The sequence below is a fragment of the Hyperolius riggenbachi genome, chromosome 7 (assembly GCF_040937935.1).
Source record: "Hyperolius riggenbachi isolate aHypRig1 chromosome 7, aHypRig1.pri, whole genome shotgun sequence".
Taxonomy (NCBI): domain Eukaryota; kingdom Metazoa; phylum Chordata; class Amphibia; order Anura; family Hyperoliidae; genus Hyperolius; species Hyperolius riggenbachi.
Window position 1 is genome coordinate 289,745,179 of NC_090652.1, and position 12,910 is coordinate 289,758,088.

A 12,910-nucleotide genomic window follows, 5' to 3' on the forward strand; every position below is an offset into this window, starting at 1 on the left:
AGTTAGCTGCCTGTGTGCTGATGTGCAATCTCCACTATCCAAGTGGACATTTAGTGGAGTTAGAATAAAAAGTTGTCCGAGCGAAGCGAGGACCGAGCCCGCAGCCCAGCGAGCGAAGCGAGCGGGCAAGGGGACACTGATTCTACTAACAAGGGGTATATCACTTTAAATGTATGCTATTCTGTCAATGTATGCTAGTTAGTTGGAACATAGTGCGTGACTGAATCTGGTGTGATTCAGTCACTTCTGCAGCCAAATAGATCATCAGAGATGCCAGGCAACATGTATTGAAAGAAATATGGCAGCCTCCAGATACTCCTCACTTCAGTCGACCTTTAAAAGATGGACGGTCTCTTCAAAACAGGAACAGATAGGGGCTCAGGATATATAGAATAACCTATTCGATTTCAGCCTTATTACACAGAACGCATTCAAAGCTGAAACACGCAAGAAGAGCGGAAGTTGTGCACTCACGCATGCGCACAACACTAATGATGAAGAAACCTCTCTCGTCTTCATTCATGTTTACCCTCCCGGCAGCAGGGTGCGCTGTGCCCCAAACACTGTAGGTGTGTCAGCTTTTCACTCGTACTCATGGCGCGAAACTCTCAGCCCTCCCTCTCCGCTGATAGGCTGAGGTTGGCGCGACTCCGGAGTTTGGCGCGAAAGTTTCCAGTGTTCCGGGCAGTGGTAAGCAGTGGCTTTCTCGTGAACCTGCAGAGAAGATGGACGTAACGGAAGCCGGAGCTGTGGCTGCAGCCGCCCCGCATGTGAAGGATGAGCTGAGCGAGAAGTGCCAGAAGCTCTTCCAGGACTTCCTAGAGGAGTGAGTTCGGGAGAGGGGCGCCATTACACTGCATTGTCACCTACCGGGCCCCCCCCCCCCCCCCCCTCATAGCGGCCATGCCTGAGCTGCCTCCAGCCCCCCCCTTTTTCCCTCATATCAGCCTTGCCTGCCTCTAGAGACCCCCATATCAGCCATGCCTGCGCTGCCTGCAGGGATCCCCCCATATCAGCCATGCCTGCGCTGCCTCCAGGGACCCCCCCCCCCATATCAGCCATGCCTGTGCTGCCTCCAGAGACACCCCCCCCCATATCAGCCATGCCTGTGCTGCCTCCAGAGACCTCCCCCCCATATCAGCCATGCCTGCGCTGCATCCAGGGACCCCCCCCCCATATCAGCCATGCCTGTGCTGCCTCCAGAGACCCTCATATCAGCCATGCCTGCGCTGCCTCCAGGGACCCCCATATCAGCCATGCCTGCGCTGCCTCCAGGGACCCCCATATCAGCCATGCCTGCGCTGCCTCCAGGGACCCCCATATCAGCCATGCCTGCGCTGCCTTCAGGGACCCCCATATCAGCCATGCCTGCGCTGCCTTCAGGGACCCCCATATCAGCCATGCCTGCGCTGCCTTCAGGGACCCCCATATCAGCCATGCCTGCGCTGCCTTCAGGGACCCCCATATCAGCCATGCCTGCGCTGCCTTCAGGGACCCCCATATCAGCCATGCCTGACCATCCCTTACCTAGTGTGTCCCCCACTACCCATTAGATTGTAAGCTCGCAAGGGCAGGGTCATCCTCCTAATGTTTACTGTTTTGTAACAATATTTGTGCTGCGTGGAACTCTGCTGTACATTTGTTAGTTGTATCTATGTTCCCCTTGTCGTCTTATTGTGCTTTGTAAAGCGCTGCAGAATATGTTGGCGCTATATAAATAAAGCCTCCAGGGACCCCCATATCAGCCATGCCTGCGCTGCCTCCAGGGACCCCCATATCAGCCATGCCTGCGCTGCCTCCAGGGACCCCCCATATCAGCCCTGCCTGCGCTGCCTCCAGGGACCCCCCATATCAGCCATGCCTGCGCTGCCTCCAGGGACCCCCCATATCAGCCATGCCTGCGCTGCCTCCAGGGACTCCCCATATCAGCCATGCCTGTGCTGCCTCCAGGGACCCCTTATATTTGCCATGCCAGGGCTAGAGAGGGCCCTGGTGGTCTTGTGGATAATGCTTTGCAAAGGAAGGATTATTTTTGCAGCCGGTGGATAAACTTTTGCTCTACTGCCTCCGCCCCGTCCCTCTGAAGTTTCCCTCATGTACTCTTTCCTTAGAGGCTACCCTGGTTTTCTAGTGGTGCCCCATCCCTGTTTGCATGCGTCGGCCTCCGTTTAGCTGTAAAGCCACTGGCTCTGAAGTCCGAGTGCATGCACAGTATGTGCGCACACACCTGTGGGTAGAGTGCTTAGCCCACGCACTTGAGGTCAGCGGGGAGTGCAGTCAAAAGGTGCCCAAGCGGAAATACTGGGCATGCGTCGACCAGGACTTCAGAATTGGCCACCTTGCAGCAAAATAGAGGTTGACGCTGGGGCAAGGGAGCCGCGTAAGCTTCTGTACTACTCCCATACACGGCGTCATTTTTCCCATATTTTTAGGACTAAGGTATCCTTCAAGGTTTGTATACGTGTGCAACTTTTCCACTCAACTATTGGTCCAACTTGGTGTTTTGAATGATAGATGCGCGCATGTATGGGCAGCAAACTACAAGATGGCAAACTGATAACTGCTTGTCTGGCTGATCAACTGACGCAGGTTGGCCATGTTTACAAGTCGTTTGAACTACTTGTTTTTGAATGTGGATATGGTGCACATTCAGTATTTAAATGAGTTGGTTGTTTAGTTGGTCAGCACTTCTGTACGTACTGGTCATGCAAACAAGTTGATCGTGCATTAAGTTGCATGAGTGTTTGAGTCTTTACAGCTTTGAGGACCTGTTGGGATAAGCTGGAAGATGCAGTTCTTTAGTAGCTGTTGTATATGTCTTTACTCTCTCGGTGATGACAATGCTTTGCTCTGTTTTCAGGTTTCAGAACACAGATGGTGAGCTGAAGTATAAAACCGATGCAGAAGAGCTGATCCGTCCGGAGAGGAATACCCTTCTGGTCAGTTTCCAGGATCTGGAGCAGTTTAACCAGCAGCTGGCCACCACCGTGCAGGAGGAATTCTATAGGTGAGCACCCTGGCCTGATGTCACTCTTATGTGATTGCCCCATGCATTCTTCACCCTCTAACCATATTCCTGCTTCTTGCCAGGGTTTACCCGTACCTGTGCCGAGCGGTGCGATCGTTTGCCAGAGACCATGGAAACATTCCTCAGAACAAGGAATTCTATGTGGCCTTCCAAGACCTTCCCACCAGACACAAGTAAGACCTGCTGTGCTAGAGTTATACACAGCCTTCTCTTATAAAGTACAGGAGAACAGTCACCTCACAGCAGTGTGCCATCTAAACTCTGGGCTTTTTGTACAAGGCCAGAGTTTAGAGTCTGAAAAAGGACACACCACTGTCCTTTCTTTCCACTGATTGGCTTCTGTAGATCACAAGTGGCAGTCATGTGACCTGACCAATGAGTGTGCAAGAGAATATTCCTCTTCTCACCTGAAGTCTGTGTGGGTGGCTCACCGTGTTCTACCTAATCTCACTTTTTCCTTTTAAACTGTTTCCCTACTGACTACCTAATATTTTTGTATTAAATGTAATGTTGGCTCGAGCTGTTGTATATGCCTGAATTACACTGGTTTTCTTGTAATTTGAGCTCCGGCTATTGCCGCCGGCCAAATTACTCAGCAAGTGCTGCTATAGCCATAATGTACATTATGGCCTATGGTGGAGCCCAAATTACCCGTCTCGACTTTTGCTACCTTTGTTGGTGAGGCTTGTGTTCAGTTGTACAGTTTGCGGCCCCATTTATTTGAATAGCTATACCATTTAAAAGATGGAGGCAATATTTAGAAGTGTTACAGTGGTTTCTTTGTGTGCATGCTGAGTTCAGGGTAATGCGTTTTGAAAACCAACCACCCATTAGATTGCGGAACCACCTGTTCACTCTGTTTTGTGATGGGAGTTAAAGGAACATCAGTTGTGTTATGATTTCCATGGGAGATCGGTGTTCTCTCCAGGCTCTTTTAGCCGGGTGCTCCAACTGGCTAGTTTTGGTGAGCATCCGGCTATCATCGGCTCAGAATCAATTTATTTTCGCCAAGTAAGTTTGCACCTACAAGGAATTTGTCTTGGCAGTTGCTTAACAAACAAAAACAATACAAGGTCAGACAGTGTGTAGATTACAAGTCAAGGACATTATGCAAGTATAGTGGCAGTAAGCAATGTGAGACTTGTTCATTTACAGTTCTGTGCTGATTACTTTCAAGTCCTAGCAGCTCTAACGTTGTTCAGCATTAAGTATGGCTACCGCTTGAGGAAAAAGCTGTTCCTGTGTCTAGAGGTTTTGGTAGCGATTGAACAGAATCTTACTCCTGAAGGCATGCGCTGGAAGATGGGAGTGAGCTGGGTGAGAGGGGTCAGAGGCAATTTTGGTTGCTCTCTTTCTGCACCTGCTAGTGTAAAGATCCTGCAGGGGGAGGTAAGCTACAGCCAATTATCTTTCGCTGATTGGATGATGCGCTGCAGCCTCCCCTTTTCTGATGTTGAGCAGGAGCTGATCCATACGGTTATGTTATGGTGGATTCGATGATTGCAGTGTAGAAATGCACCATTAGATTTTGAGGTAGGCTGGAACATTTTTCCTCAAGTGTTTTTGTTTTTTTTGCCTCGGTAATGGCTCTCTGCAGTTTGTATTTGGCAGCTTTGTAAAGGATTTTATCGCCTGTACGATATGGCCTTTCTTTATCGAGGCGCAGCTTCCTAAGATGTGATGTAAACCAGGGTTTATCGTTATTGTACCTGGTGCATTTTTTTTGTAGGGATATAGGACTCTTCGCAAAAGGTAATATATGATGTCACAGCGTCAGTGTATTCATTTAGGTCACTGGAGGATTCTTTAAATATATTCCAGTCAGTTAAATCAAAGCAGCTCTGCAGTTTTTCTACAGCTTCACTAGTCCATTTCTTAATTGTGGTCACTACAGGTTTGGCAGTTTTTAGTCTTTGTATGTTGGGATAAGCTGTATAACAGCATGATCAGAGTTCCCCAAGGCTGCCCTGCTGACAGTGATATGAGTCCTTAACCACTTCCCAACTGAGGGGTTTTACCCCCTGACCACCAGAGCAATTTTCACCTTTCAGCGCTCCTTCCATTCATTCGTCTATAATTTTATCATTACTTATCGCAATGAAATGAACTATATCTTGTTTTTTTCGCAACCAATTAGGCTTTCTTTAGGTGGGACATTATGCCAAGAATTATTTTATTCTAAATGTGTTTTAATGGGAAAATAGGAAAAAATGTGGGAAAAAATTTATTATTTTTCAGTTTTCGGCCTTTATAGTTTTTAAATAATGCATGCTACTGTAATTAAAACCCATTAAATGTATATGCCTATTTATCCCGGTTATAAAACCGTTTAAATTATGTCCCTATCACAATGTTTGCCGCCAATATTTTAGTTGGAAATAAAGGTGCATTTTTTTCAGTTTTGCGTCCATCCCTAATTACAAGCCCATAGTTTATAAAGTAACAGTGTTATACCCTCTTGACATAAATATTTAAAAAGTTCAGTCCCTAAGGTAACTATTTATGTATTTTTTTTAAAATTGTACATTTTTTTATTTTTTTTTTACTTACAAAAAAAAATTTTTGGGAGTGTGGGAGGTAAGGAGTTAATTTTTTGTGTAAAACAAGTTTATTTGTGTGTAAATATGTAGGGTGTAGTTTTACTATTTGGCCACAAGATGGCAACATTACCAATTTGTTTCATGCGACCTGCAAGCGTCCTTCCGGACGCTTGCAGGAAGTAGAAAGAGGCTGGGACTTTGTTATTTTTTCACAATGATCGCGCTGCTCAGCCGAGCGGCAGCAGATCATTGCGGGGCTTAGATCAACGAACGGAAATGGATTTTCACGTTCGTTGATCTCTGGGCGAGTGGGCGGTGGCGGTTTTACTAGCGGCGGGCGGCGTGTTTACGAGCGTGAGCGCGGACAGCGGCGGGAGTGCGCAAAGTACGGATTTCTCCGTCCCTGGGGGTGAAAGGATGGAAAAAGGGGTGGAGAAATCCGTACGCGTGGGGGTAAAGTGGTTAATTGTAGTGTAACAGTGATCAAGTGTCTTACCTTCTCTAGTTGTGCTTGTGATGTGTTGCCTATATTTGGGGGGTTCTTTGGAAAGGTTAGCACTGTTGAAATCCCCTAGTATGATAAAAAAAATAAATCTGGTTATTCCCTTTCCACCTCTGTGATTTGATCTGTGAGATCTTGGAGTGTAGGCTGCATACATGTTTTTGGAGGGATGTACACAGCAACCAAAATAAATGAAGAGTTATCACAGGGTGAATAGTAGCGTCTGCAGTTTATGAAGGGTTTCCAGCCTAGCCGAGCATGTCCTCTTAATAACTCTAACATCCGTGCACCACCTATCATTAATATAGAAACGAGTCCTCCACCTTTTTGGTTTTGCCAGAAGTAAGTAGGTCCTGGTCAGATCTGTAGAGTGTAAATCCATTAATCTGCAGACCATTGTCTGGAATAAGCTCATATAGCCAAGTTTCTGTGAAGCAAATAGCTGCAGAGAGATGAAAGTTATTATTAGTTCTGATCAGTAGTTGAAGCTCATCCAGTTTGTTAGGGCCCGTTTCCACTATAGCGTTACGAAATCGCCGGCGAATCACCGCAGGCAAATCGCATGCGGGTGCGATTCCGCATGCGTTTTTGCCGCGATTTTGCATAGGTAAGGCTGTATGCGATTTTAACCATGTCACTGCCTGTGTGAATTAACATGGGTACCTATGCGAAATTGCGGCAAAAAACGCATGGGGAAAATGCATGCGATTTCCCTATTAAATACATTGCGTGCGATTCGCCTGCATTCCACACGCAGGCGAATTCTGAGGCCCCTACCCTGCAGATTTTTTCTGCACAGAAAAACGTGCAGTGAAACGCACAAGTGGAAACAGTCCCATCCACTTGTACTGACTGTGCGAATCCGCATGCGTTGCCCGCATGCGGATTTGCGATAGTGGAAACGGGCCCTTACATATGGACCTGACATTAAAGGGTATGATTCTAGGTAGTGGAGAGTGCAGTCCTCTGTGGCGAAAGTGAGTCTGGATTTCTAAGCCTCACTGCCTGGTTCAGCATTGTAGTTCCACTGGTCAGAATCCCCAGAAGCTCAAGAGTAGATGAAATATCCAGGGGTAGATTGTTTAGCTAAGTTCTGAATGCTCAGTAGTTGTTCACTGGTGAAGGTTATCTGGGATGGGTTGCACAAGGCAATGTTGAAAAACAAAAATACATAAAACAAACATAGAAAGACAGAGCAAGCTGCCGAGGCTGTCATCTCCAGGTGCTTCCTCCCAAACTCACTTCATTCTGTGCTGTAAGCAGAGTTGTGCAGAGACGTACTGGCCCTGCATTCTCTCATCTCTCCCTACCTGGCTTCTTTTTCATGCCACCTGGCTGGTTAAAATTCTGGGGAGAATATTGGGAAATGGTACATGTATCTTTTAAGTAGTTACTACTGTGTGCCATGGGCCCGCGCGAGTGTGCCATGGGCCCGCGCGAGTGTGCCATGGGCCCGCGCGAGTGTGCCATGGGCCCGCGCGAGTGTGCCATGGGCCCGCGCGAGTGTGCCATGGGCCCGCGCGAGTGTGCCATGGGCCCGCGCGAGTGTGCCATGGGCCCGCGCGAGTGTGCCATGGGCCCGCGCGAGTGTGCCATGGGCCCGCGCGAGTGTGCCATGGGCCCGCGCGAGTGTGCCATGGGCCCGCGCGAGTGTGCCATGGGCCCGCGCGAGTGTGCCATGGGCCCGCGCGAGTGTGCCATGGGCCCGCGCGAGTGTGCCATGGGCCCGCGCGAGTGTGCCATGGGCCCGCGCGAGTGTGCCATGGGCCCGCGCGAGTGTGCCATGGGCCCGCGCGAGTGTGCCATGGGCCCGCGCGAGTGTGCCATGGGCCCGCGCGAGTGTGCCATGGGCCCGCGCGAGTGTGCCATGGGCCCGCGCGAGTGTGCCATGGGCCCGCGCGAGTGTGCCATGGGCCCGCGCGAGTGTGCCATGGGCCCGCGCGAGTGTGCCATGGGCCCGCGCGAGTGTGCCATGGGCCCGCGCGAGTGTGCCATGGGCCCGCGCGAGTGTGCCATGGGCCCGCGCGAGTGTGCCATGGGCCCGCGCGAGTGTGCCATGGGCCCGCGCGAGTGTGCCATGGGCCCGCGCGAGTGTGCCATGGGCCCGCGCGAGTGTGCCATGGGCCCGCGCGAGTGTGCCATGGGCCCGCGCGAGTGTGCCATGGGCCCGCGCGAGTGTGCCATGGGCCCGCGCGAGTGTGCCATGGGCCCGCGCGAGTGTGCCATGGGCCCGCGCGAGTGTGCCATGGGCCCGCGCGAGTGTGCCATGGGCCCGCGCGAGTGTGCCATGGGCCCGCGCGAGTGTGCCATGGGCCCGCGCGAGTGTGCCATGGGCCCGCGCGAGTGTGCCATGGGCCCGCGCGAGTGTGCCATGGGCCCGCGCGAGTGTGCCATGGGCCCGCGCGAGTGTGCCATGGGCCCGCGCGAGTGTGCCATGGGCCCGCGCGAGTGTGCCATGGGCCCGCGCGAGTGTGCCATGGGCCCGCGCGAGTGTGCCATGGGCCCGCGCGAGTGTGCCATGGGCCCGCGCGAGTGTGCCATGGGCCCGCGCGAGTGTGCCATGGGCCCGCGCGAGTGTGCCATGGGCCCGCGCGAGTGTGCCATGGGCCCGCGCGAGTGTGCCATGGGCCCGCGCGAGTGTGCCATGGGCCCGCGCGAGTGTGCCATGGGCCCGCGCGAGTGTGCCATGGGCCCGCGCGAGTGTGCCATGGGCCCGCGCGAGTGTGCCATGGGCCCGCGCGAGTGTGCCATGGGCCCGCGCGAGTGTGCCATGGGCCCGCGCGAGTGTGCCATGGGCCCGCGCGAGTGTGCCATGGGCCCGCGCGAGTGTGCCATGGGCCCGCGCGAGTGTGCCATGGGCCCGCGCGAGTGTGCCATGGGCCCGCGCGAGTGTGCCATGGGCCCGCGCGAGTGTGCCATGGGCCCGCGCGAGTGTGCCATGGGCCCGCGCGAGTGTGCCATGGGCCCGCGCGAGTGTGCCATGGGCCCGCGCGAGTGTGCCATGGGCCCGCGCGAGTGTGCCATGGGCCCGCGCGAGTGTGCCATGGGCCCGCGCGAGTGTGCCATGGGCCCGCGCGAGTGTGCCTTTTTACATCGGTACCCATTGGCTTTAATGAAAACTTCAGCAGTGGTCTTAGGCCTTGTTCACATCAGGGCCGTTTCTGTGTGCTTTTCACAGCGCACTGCCCTGTGCGTTCAGCAATGTATTGATTTTCCCATGTAACTAAATGTAGCTGGTTCACATCTATGCGCTGCGCTGAGCAGCGTTACAAAAATGTAGGGTTGCATGCATTTCTGTGCATTGAGCTGTAAAGTGCACATCAATGCAAGTGAATGGGTGTGCTTTTTTAGCGCATAGAAGCGCATGCGTCTTTTACCCCTAATTGGAGAAAAAAAATACATTTACATAGAAAAACAAAGTTTTATTGACAACTGCTACAATAAGCAAAACGTGCTTTAACCTCCTTGGCGGTAATCCCGAGCTGAGCTCGGGGTATGCCGCCGGAGGTCGCCGCTCAGGCCCTGCTGGGCCGATTTTGATTCTGTAAAAAGCAGCACACGCAGCCGGCACTTTGCCAGCCGCGTGTGCTGCCCGATCGCCGCCGCTCCGCGGCGATCCGCCGCGTGCAGCGGCGAAAGAGGGTCCCCCCAGCCGCCCGAGCCCAGCGCAGCCGGAACAAACAGTTCCGGCCGGCGCTAGGGGCTGGATCGGGCGGCTCTGACGTCAGGACGTCGACTGACGTCCATGACGTCACTCCGCTCGTCGCCATGGCGACGAGGAAAGCGAAACAAGATAGGCCGCTCATTGCGGCCTATCTTGTTACTTTCGATTGCCGGAGGCGATCGAAAGTACGCTTCCGGAGCGCCCTCTAGTGGGCTTTCATGCAGCCAACTTTCAGTTGGCTGCATGAAATACTTTTTTTTAATTTAAAAAAAACCCTCCCGCAGCCTCCCTGGCGATTTTAATAGAACGCCAGGGAGGTTAAAGAAGCGCAACGCACAGAAACGCGCACTAAAGCGTGCACAAGCGCATGCGGTTTTAGCACGCGCTTTCACACGTTTTCAGCGCAGCAGATGTGAACGAGGCCTTACAGCTTCCCACACTAATCTGCTTATCCAGGCCATCATGTTTATTAAAGGGGTTCTGTTGCCCTTTTAAAAAGCAAAAACTGACGCTTACCTGAGGCTTCTATTGCCCCCTGCAGCTGGAATGTCCCACGCTGTCCTCTTCCGATGCGCTGATCCCCGCTGCCGGTCTCAGTGTAATTATTTGTCTAACTAGACGAATAGAGCTGTGAGCGTGCTCGCTCCCGCGAGCTTATTGCGCAGGTGCAGTATTAGGTTTTCCTGTACTGCGCAGTAAGCTCCCGCGGGCGCGCACAGCCGCAGTTCTATTCGTCTAGTTAGATGAATAATTGACAGGTTAACCGCGGCGGGGAATGGCACATCGGAAGAGGACGGCGCGAGACATTCTGGCTGCAGGGGGTGATAGAAGTCCCAGGTAAGTGGCAGCTTTGGCTTTTTAAAAGGGCAACAGAACCCCTTTAACCTTTTTGCCGGTTATCCTGAGCTGAGCTCGGGGTCACCCGCGCAGGAGGATTGCTCAGGCCCCGCTGGGCCAATTTTTTTTTTATTGCACACAGTTAGTACCATCTACTGTCCATGGTTCCTGTTCTCCTGACATCTTGGCAAACGCTTGCCTATCTCATGGGGTGGCAGTGCAAAGGCAGAACTTGCATACTGCACTTGCTCAGCTCAAATACCTCTGGGACAAAAGTTGCTGCGGGGATGAAATACGGGCACAGGGAGGAAGTCTGAGGACAGACACGAAGTGTCAGAAATCATGAAAAAGGAAGCAGAGGTGAGACACATAGGCTTCTATATTTCCTTTTAAACAATGCTAGGTACCTGGCATCCCGCCGATCTTTCAGGTCAGTAGTGTCTGATTCACCCACCTGAAACAAGTATGCAGCTTATCTTGTCAATTTTTTTCCCTCAAACATCTGATCTGCATGCTTCTCCAGGGTCTATGGCTGAAAGTATTAGAGGCGGAGGATGAACAGGGCAGCCAAGCAATGAGCATTGTTTAACCTCCTTAGCGGTATGGACGACTTAATACGTCCATTAACGCCGGAGGTCGCCGCTCAGGCCCAGCTGGGCCGATTTGAATAATTTTTTTTTTAAACACGCAGCAAGCACTTTGCTTGCTGCGTGTCTCACCTGATCGCCCCCGCCGCGATGCAGGGCCCCCCCAGGCGAGACCCCGTGGGCTGCCTGGCCAATCAGTGGATCGGGTCTCCCTGTGACGCCCGACGCCATGGCGACGGGGGAAGCCCTAAAGGAAATCCCGTTTCAGAACTGGATTTCCTTATGGCTTACAGCGCCGGCGGCGATGGGAGGGATGCGGAAGGGAGGGGGGCATCATGTAGCTAGCGCTAGGCTAGCTACATGATTGGAAAAAAAAAATAAAAAAATAGCGCTGCGCTGCCCCCTGGTGATCTTTAATAGAACGCTAGGGAGGTTAAAAGGAAATGAATGTCAGCCCCCCACTGTCTCTCACCCTGGACTTGTATGTGGTATTCCTGTTGCTCATAACCTTACTTGATTGCTTCAGGGGACAGTTTACCTATGAACCTAGTTGGACTACTCTGCCAGAGCATGCCAGCCAGTTCTGTCCTTTGTGAGGAACACTATATGAGCAGATGCCTGCTGCAGCATTCCTCAGGAATCACAGTAGTGGGCATCTGTTATCCAGCATGGACTGCTGAAGGGGCGACGCCCATGACTGAACACCTTATGCAGAAGCTAGATTGCTACCTGAAGTGATCATGAACAATCTTTTGAACAACAAAATTTAGCATGCCTACATAGCTTTAACGACTTCTAATTGCACAATGCAAGATCACTGTTAAGTTTAAGGGAACCCAAGGTGAGAGGGATATGGAGGCTGCCATATTTATTTGCGTGTAAATCATACCAGTTTCCTGGCAGCACCGTCTGGTCTTCTGGTGTTAGTGTCTGACCCTGGAACAAGCATATGGCTAATCGAGTAAAATCTGAATCACAGTACCTGATCTTCTGCATGCTTGTTCTGGGTCTATGGCTAAAAGTATTAGAGGCAGAGGATCAGCAGGACAGCCAGGCAACTGGTATTGCACAAAAGGAAATACAATTGGCAGCCTCCATATCATTCTCACATCTGGTTCCGTTTAAATCCGAGCCACATTTAACCCTTGTTTTGATTTTTCAGGATCCGAGAGCTGACCACCCCACGGATAGGCTCGCTTATGAGGATCAGCGGTCAGGTGGTGCGGACTCACCCTGTGCACCCTGAACTGGTCTCCGGTACCTTCCTGTGTCTGGACTGTCAGACCCTGGTCAGAGACGTGGAGCAGCAGTTTAAGTACACCCAGCCCAGCATCTGCAGGAACCCTGTGTGCGCCAACAGGAGGCGCTTCATGCTGGACACCAACAAATCCAGATTTGTGGATTTTCAGAAGGTAATAAGCTGTAAACGTTGTACTCAATTATTTGTTCGTCCTTTGATCGGCTTTTCCTCCCAGTAGCTGCTGTCTGCAGTTTTATTGGTCCCTCAAATGCTGCTGCTTCAGCCCCCTTGAGGCCTTGCTATTTCCCCGATATGCTGGCAGTCGTACTTCTATTGCTGTGAGCCTTCTCAACAGTGCTGCTGCACAGATTCAGAACGCTCCCGGCCAGGCTGCGCATACGCAACTCTGCCAGCATACGAAGCTGTCAAGCAGGAGACTGAAGCAGCCCAAGACAGTGAGGGGTCGAACAGTCTCAAGGGTGCTGGAGGAAGCCCCTGGTAAGTATAAATCC

At 52.1% G+C, this 12,910-nt stretch overlaps 1 protein-coding gene across 1 annotated transcript in view; it reads left to right on the forward strand.

Moving 5' to 3' along the window:
• Nucleotides 1–611: 611 nt before the first annotated feature.
• The window catches only part of MCM6 (minichromosome maintenance complex component 6), a 30,056-nt gene continuing 17,757 nt past the window's right edge, over nucleotides 612–12,910 (forward strand). The window contains exons 1-4 of the mRNA XM_068245918.1: nucleotides 612–826; nucleotides 2,861–3,007; nucleotides 3,091–3,201; nucleotides 12,321–12,570. Of these exons, the coding sequence (XP_068102019.1) occupies nucleotides 726–826; nucleotides 2,861–3,007; nucleotides 3,091–3,201; nucleotides 12,321–12,570 (609 nt within the window). The 5' untranslated portion in view covers nucleotides 612–725. The remainder of the gene's footprint in view (nucleotides 827–2,860; nucleotides 3,008–3,090; nucleotides 3,202–12,320; nucleotides 12,571–12,910) is intronic.